General features: G+C 41.2%; 1 protein-coding gene across 1 annotated transcript; it reads right to left on the bottom strand.

Annotated features, from left to right (window-relative positions):
- Window positions 1-535: 535 nt before the first annotated feature.
- On the bottom strand, window positions 536-1,847 carry LOC108970702 (gustatory receptor 10a). The gene is made up of 2 exons (XM_018936225.1): window positions 774-1,847; window positions 536-688 (listed from the first exon to the last, which is right to left on the bottom strand). Exons 1-2 carry the CDS (start codon window positions 1,845-1,847, stop codon window positions 536-538), a joined length of 1,227 nt encoding a protein of 408 aa, XP_018791770.1.
- Window positions 1,848-8,076: the final 6,229 nt, after the last annotated feature.

The following is an 8,076-nucleotide window of genomic DNA, read 5'->3' as shown; positions in this document are numbered from 1 at the left end:
CCAACAAACAGGCTAATTTTACTGGTAGCAGAATAAGAAACAAAGAGAACAAATTGTACACCAGCCGACTAAGCCATAAACGCTACATTTTGTGTGAACTCTCCCGGTAGACAACCAAAAAAGGCAACTGCCTAAAATATATTTAATCCTCTTTCGTCTGAAACGCTTATGTTTTGCCGAAGACTTACGCAACAAAACCGGCGCGGTATTTAAATGATCATTACGCTTCTATTTAAAACGTCAAATTTATTTCCGAATTAAAAGACTTCCATGATTTCCATAAATGGAGTCTAACAAAGTGAATTTGGTTTATTTTTAGGCAATTAATTTGTCATTAAGGCGATATGTTGGTGTTTCTAAATTGCCCACGCCTTAGCGTTACTCGTCATACTTCTGGCGTGGCTCAACTAGAAGTAAAAATATATTTACATTTCAATGTTTCTTGTAATGAGATGCGACGCTGCCGTTTGAGTTCAATACCCGCCAGACGTGAGCTTATTTTATTATGATTTCAATTCAAATTTGCTTACCACGATTAGGTCAAATTCATATCGAATTGCACGAGCGTTATGAAATATGACAAAGCGGTGGACGCAGTTACAAATGTCAAGCTCCTATCCAGCATAAAGAGGCCGCAGATAGGAACTTCAACCCGATTGTTCATTACGTAGAGCGCGAAGCCTTCCACCTGCATTAACGAAAACAGGATATCAGTACTTAATTTGATTTGCAAATCCATACAATAGGCCAAAGTCCTTTGCCTCGGCACTCACCGTCTGCTGCAGGCGCGCATCGAGCATTGCCAGTTGACTGAACTCCCGCAAGGTTTGATTAATGTTTCGCAATTCCAGATTGATGTTCTCACTCACCAGCGCCACAATGTAGGTATCCACGTAGAAGATGATGGCATGCGCCGTGTTCAGCACAATGGCCGGCGAGACGCCTGACTCTGAATGCTTCACAAACAGATTGAAGAGAATAAACGAGTTGGTGAGGTTGCTGATGAGCGTAATGAAGACAAGACCAAGTATCTGGAACTGATGCATGGTCAGGCTGTCTTGGTATAGTTTATTTATCTGGCGGTAGCGCTCGGCTAACGTATCTAGGCGGTCGCATAGTAAGCCGCACAAATGCAGCACCGTGCCGCGGCGCTGACCGCGCAGTCGAAAGTAATGCAACAGTTTGTTTTCGTGCAAGACTTGGCGCAGCTGTTGGTTGAGTTGTTGGTAGAACTTTAAGGCGCTGCTGTTAATGAAGTAAAAGTAGTCGGCCATATTTTCGGTATAGTTCCACAGTACAAATGTGTATACAGCGATGTGAACGCGCACCGGATGTGCACCGTTAAAATGCTGGTAGAGTATGTTCGCCACCTGTACGGCCATCATGGCGTTGATAAGGCCGAACTTAAAGAGCAGCATTGCTTCGAATTGTTTACGTGGACGCTCATCGTATGCTGGCAGCGCACTTAGGCTGCCGTTGAAGTCGTCCTCCAGCTGCTGACGCACTCTAGTGACGGCGCGTATGGCTGCGTAATGTGCAAAATTGGCCACATACGTGACCACAACTGTTATATATTTAAGCAAAGTGTTGGCGAAATTCACCAGCAGCAACAGATGGCCACGCTGGTCACCAGCTTCAGTGAGCACGGAGATGTTGCGCGCAAAATAAATAGGCAGCACAAGGATCAGGCAAACGCTGAGCGCGTGCCCATAAATAACGGCTAGGCGATGCGTGTAGGTATTTGTTGGACGCTGCGGTATGTAATTGATTACCATAAGTCCGTAGAGTGTGGCGTAAATGTGACCATACTTGTAAATGTTGTGTTTGTGACGCTCCCAGAAACTCATGTTGCAGCATGTGCAGGAAGGCAGTTGTTTTGTTCAACGTAGTGATGACAAATGGTTTAGCTACCAACCAGAAACGATGTATAAAGTTCAATGCGAGTACCAAAGCAAGCCGCCACGCTATCCACAGTGGATTTAAGAGCTAAAATCAATTTGTCCGACAATTTGTACCGCTCAGCAGTGGAATTCTCTGATTTCGTGCTTTAATCATTTTAATGTATTACTCCTGCAGTTTTTTCACCCAAAAAAATATCTGAACTCTTTATTTATTTATAACCCAGCCGGTGCGCTGCCATCTTCCAAGCACGCATTTATGTCACCCGTCTTTGTCAGCTTAGGTGCACGCATGCTTCCGCACACACATACCTTCGGAAGTGCCAATACGCTACACGTTCGCTTAAGAGCAGTAACATGTAAAAGCGTTAGCAAAATTTTATGTTCATATGACCGGCGTGGCCCAAAGGATTTATTACAACTGTGCGCAACACAGCGCGGAGGTGCGGTGGACGTGACAACGCCCCAACTTTATTGGCATTGCTATGAGCAATATATGCAGATTTAATGATGGCGCACATAAATTTGTCGACAAATTCATATTATACTCCTTGAAGTGGCCTTAATTTCTGCTACTTAAGTACACATTATAACAAAAACACAACTTCACGTCCAACCGGCCTGAGTGTATCGGCTAACACTCAATCGATATATAGTATAAGTGGAACATCTTTACTTCAAATAAAGTGGTTCTACAAGTGCACATTTACAAGGATTGTCCGGAAAGTAATAGGACTTACTTTTCTTACGTCGTGATTGTACTTCGAAGCGTGCGCGCACCGTCTGGATTCGTTAGAAGGTGTTCCTAGCTAACGAACCAGCGGCTGGTCAGTTGTCTCCGAGCACTTGGAGAGTAAGGACAAATATTTTCGCGCGACGAGTTTCTGTGAGTGGTGAAGCCGAAAATGGAGCGTCCGTTAGAGTAGAGGTAAGYGATTAAATTCTGTGTAATACTCGGAAGAATGAGCATCAAAAAGTAAAAACGATGCGCATTGTCTTTTTTGACATCAAAGGCATCGTTCACCTCATTGTTCCTCGTGGACAAACCATCAACGTCAAACTTTCGTGAAAGTCCTCCAGAGACTCAAACGAAAGGTCAATAGGGAAAATAGAGACATCGCAGCCGATTGGAAGTTGCACCACGACAACACCCCGGCTCACACCGCCTTTCTTGTGAACAGCTACCTAACCAAGGCCGGCATCCCAATGCTTCCGCAGCCGCCTTACAGCCCAGATGTGGCCCCAAGACTTTTTTGTGACAGAGGGGATCCAAGCAGCATGCACCTCGGCTCTCAAGGGTATTCCGAAGAGGAGCCTATTTTGAGAGTTTTTGAAAAATTGTAAGGATTGGTCCAATACATTCTTTAAATCGGCTCAGTCCTATTACTTTCCGGACAAACCCTGTTCAAGTACAACAATGAACTGTGCGTAGTTAAAGATTTCATTATAATTGTGTTCATTTCACTTGACAATTGTTGGCCGTTGTCACACTATCACGTTCGCATGGCGGGCAGTTTACGGTTTCCTATTCAGCGCGTCGTGTTCACAATGTGCCACGTGCTGACAGTTACAAGATAAATAGCCAGTCAATATTTGTATACAATTAAGACCACAAATACGATTGTTGAGCCAGATGTTAAATTACGGTTGTATTAATTAGATTAAACGCGTACTCTAGCCTAGGAGACAAGGGAGATTTAATATTTCACGCAATTTTGTATAAAACGTTTGAAGACATTTCTGTTAGGTGTTCGGTATCAAAATTGATTTGTTTTATACATTCAAGCCCCTCTGAAAGATAATAATATCTTGTACTTTCCATATTTATTGCCGCAAAAACGTTGAAATCAAAGTGAATTTAAGGCATAAAGTGGCGGATATTTGCAATCGTTCCAATTTTCTGAATAACGGTTGCTAAATTTAAGCGCCTTATTATTTAATTACTTATGCCCGCAACATAACCGCTGAGAAATTGAAACGCAGACAGAAAAATGAGAAAAAAAACTAAATTAATTACCGGCATTAAATTAAGCCCAACAATTTTTCAAGCACATGCTCACACGCACTTGTAGCACAAATTACAACTTCATAATTAAGGAAAATGCCAAAATACCGTGGGACCGCATAAAAATAAGCCGAAGCTAAAGTTATCCAGGCGAAAAGCTCGAAAAGATTGAATGCCAAAGGGTAAAGTTCCGCGAAAATGCTAGATGCTCTGGATTTCTAATAATTAGCGTGAACGTAAATTTTCATCTAATTTCACACTTTCACGACCTTTAATTTTTGGTGCTGTAGCTTGTCGGTTCATTTTTATATAGAAATCACAAGGCATCAAAGTTACCCCTAAAGGTATATGTATATGCTTGTTCTTTGATTTTTCTTATTTCTTTACAATTATTCTTTACTGGCGTAGAAACATGCTTAACTGTGTCCAGACAACTGCCAACAACAGCAACAACAAAAATTTGTAATAAATACTGATTAATTAGACTCGACAGGCATTTCATTCCACAGCAAATGGCAGGCCAATCGGATGAGGATGATTAATACAGCTGAATCTCTCATAAAGGCCGAAACACCGCACATCTCTCGCTTCTCAGCACAACGGCTAACACACTTCCAAATCGTAAATCTGACATGGCAGGCAATTGACTAGCGCGTTTGTATGTGTATGTGTCTTCCTGGCTGGGTCTAATCTATTTAGTTGTGTGAAGAATAACCAACGTTATTCAATTCAGGCTTCATTCTAATTTTTAATTTCTAAACGCATAATTTTAATTTGTTCTATTTTTTGAGTCTTGTCCCACCAAAGGTTTGACATGAAGTACAACAAAGTTCGTTGATACAACAAAACTTCTTTATTTCTTCAATTCCACTTTACTACTTATAGTACAATTCCTTGTGCTTTTCATGGTGTTGGCAAAAATTGTTTTTCGACTTGTTCGATTTGAATAGTAAACATTGACACTTATACTACTCATTAATAAGTTTTTCTCAACTTTAATATATAATAATTTTAATAACTGTGGGAGTTTCGAACTAAGGAGACTACCACAATCTAGAGGCTCATACATTTCCATTTTGTCACTGTAAAATCAGGCGTAAAGAATTTATAATATGCCTTGCCGCTATCTAATTGCGCAATTTCGCAGTCTCTAAGATTATTTCAAGGAGCATGTATAGTTGTTTCCCGCTTCCGACACTCCCACCGCTCGTTCGTTGCGTTTACGTTGAAATCACACTATAACAGCTTCTGACATATCCAACGACACGTAAAAGTCTGTTACAGTCTGTTGCATAGAGTTGCCAGTAAAAAGAGATGACACAAGTTATGAGTCAACAACAACATGACAACCCCATAGCGACAGCTGTGACACACAGCATTTCCATAGAGGATGGGGCTACCCTCAGGGGCGGTCCAGAGTAGAATTTTAAAGGGGGGGGGGGTAGGGGATTTAACTATATAATTTTGTACTCGGAACTCAAAGTCCTTTTCCTCGCGGAGTCTCACTTATGACGGAAACAATGTATAACTTCCAAGTTTTGGGGGGTAACTCTCCTCAACCCCTTCCCCGTGGATGCGCCCCTGGCTACCCTCCCGACACTGGCCGTTGTGCCTGTAAGAGCCGAGCAGGCGGCTGTAGTGAAGAGCCTGTTGACAGAAAAACAGGCATAGAACGCCTATCATTGGCGGCTGTCGATACCTTCCATTCTTTATTTCCGTTCTTTAATTAAAATTTATGCAATGACGCGTACAAGTTTTGCATTACAAGTGGCATGCTGTATGCGGGCGTGTGGCAATGGTAGACTTTATTGCTAATTTTGTTGTTCTATTTTGAATTTGATTCCGGTGTGGGAAGGGGCGCTTGTATATCTATTTGTTGTTCATTTTGTTAGCGACACAAAGTGAGTTAAAGTTATGTCAAAACAAATATTTGTTTGCAACAATGCCTGTGGCATGCGACACATGGTATGCATAGCAGTTATTTAGTGGTGCTTTCTTATAAATAAACATTTAATGTTGTGTTGAGGGCTAAGTGTGTCACAGCGGTTAAGCGGCTAGAAACCGGGAAGGAAATGAAAATTAATGCGGCAAAAAGTGTTTAATTTCTTCCCTAAAATATTTTCGCTTGGCATTTTCAATTATTGGTTAAAAACAGCAGACTTTTGTGTGAAGGGCAATTGCTATAAATAAAATCGCGCTTCTTTTGTGAATTGTCCAACGAACCGCCTTCCTTTTGAATGCTCTATGCCAACAAGTAGCTAGTTAAGACGCAGCGTTGGTAAAATGAGGTTTCTGTCACTACAACAACTTTGCATTTGTGGTTGACAATGCTGCACTGGTGCCCCAAGCGTACGAGCGCAGCGTAACTTTTTCAACTATGATGTCTTTTTTTGTTTTCTTTCGATGTTTTTCCGTTTGGCAATTGGCCGCTGGCTGTTTGCGACCATTAGGTATGCGAAAGAACGCAAAAGTCGCAACGCGGAGTTGCCACATCTTGCCGGCAAGACATTTTTAGCAGCAGCAGCACACAACAACAACGAGAGCTAAAATAATTAGAAAAGACTGCAGACAATGCAGAAAAAATTAACTTAGTTCGTAAATTTAAGTTCGTAGTGATGTTGTAAAGCAAATGAAATGCTACTGCTTCCAGCTGTTTGCGCAGTTAATTTTACATGACATGTATATCCAAGTTTTTGTTTTAGTAATTGAACGGTATTACATAAGCATATTAATCGTAGTCATAAATGTCTGCCGAGCAATTGCCATCCTTTAGTACGCCCTCGCTTGCTGCACATCACCATCTCCAGCATGTAACATTGTCCAGCGTTAAACGAAATTAAGCTTGAGCTGTCATAAAACAAGGCATGAAATTGGATTTATCCGCACTCCAGCAACATAATGGAGTATAAACTACATGGTCATTGTTGGGTACTTTACTACCGTTACAAATTTTGTGATAAATTGCATTTATATTCATGTCTCAGGCAGAACTATGCCAACAAACTAGCAACCGTCTGCCATGTTTACACTTCTGTACGGGTGAGTGTGTGTATGAGCGGTTGTCACACGACTCCTTATCTTCAGCTGCCTTCTGTGCCGAAGCGATTTTATTTGCACCCTATTTACCACTCGTCCTGCGCTGCTGCGACTTTATGGTTTCATGTGGCATTTGTGTTATTTTTGTAGACATTGTGTGCGTGTGGACGGTAAATCCGCTGAACAGACACTCTACTAATGTTTAGAGGTGTTCGGAATTAAGACAGTAGGTAGCTGGAGCGAAACGCCCATAGGCTGTCACCCGCATACTGTTGTGCTGCAACACTTGAAAACTTTGCTACATATTGTGTATGTGTAGGTTCTCTGTGTAGTGAATGGGCATGCCGGTTTGTGCTACGATTGATAAATTAGGTGCTGAAGCGGCTACTGTGGCTTTTCGACTGCTGCTGCTGCTGTGCGGTGGCGTGTTGTTGATTGATATATACGAGCTGGTAAACTGTGTGCAATTTGAAGCAATAAAGTTGTGATAAATATGAGGTTGCTTAGACTTTTCAAGTCGATGTTAAGGTGTTTAAAGGCGAATCGGTGGTAATTTTGGGTATAAATGCGACAAACGTGCCAAGACTGACCTTAGGGTTGTAAATATTTTCAGATGCATGTCATAAAAGCAAAGTGCTCTTAAAGTATAGGTATAAGCGGAATCACCGCTAGTGACGTAAGATAGTTACAAATCCAACCATTTTAAATTTCTTGCAAAGGGTGTCTTTTATGTCTAATCTAAGAATCGAGGGCATAGCTAATATTTGGCTGTTTCATTTTTATACATTTTATGTTTGGACACAAAACCGGGTAATGGGCTTCAAATGTCTTATCTCACCTATAATGGGTCAGATGCTGTGTTTCAATTGGCTTATATTCGACTACTACAATTTTCACATCAACATTAAACGTTTAAATAAGCGAATTTTAGTTAGTTACCAGCAAAATAGCGAATTATTCAATATAAAAGTTGAACGTAAATACATAAATACATATTTTGCATGTTTATTTAAGTTCCCCGACTCTATAATTGCTTTACTTTGTCGTCAACGCATACAAATTTGTGTAATTCCTGCGCATTAAGCACACAAATAGTGCCCGCGTGCCATGGCGTATGAGTAACTCTTGCTGTGAATT

This window comes from Bactrocera latifrons, unplaced genomic scaffold (genome assembly GCF_001853355.1).
Source record: "Bactrocera latifrons isolate USDA-ARS-PBARC rearing strain unplaced genomic scaffold, ASM185335v1 scaffold_31, whole genome shotgun sequence".
Lineage (NCBI taxonomy): Eukaryota > Metazoa > Arthropoda > Insecta > Diptera > Tephritidae > Bactrocera > Bactrocera latifrons.
The sequence above is the reverse complement of the archived record's forward strand: the minus strand, read 5'-3'. Positions and strand labels throughout refer to the sequence as shown.

What these genes read in the sequence shown, in the direction of transcription:
- LOC108970702 (XM_018936225.1), bottom strand. Translation starts at nt 1,847, where the DNA reads ATGAGTTTCTGGGAGCGTCACAAACACAACATTTACAAGTATGGTCAC. An exon ending in ATGCGCGCCTGCAGCAGACG is followed by an intron (nt 689 to 773) that starts GTGAGTGCCGAG and finishes TCGTTAATGCAG; the next exon opens with GTGGAAGGCTTCGCGCTCTA.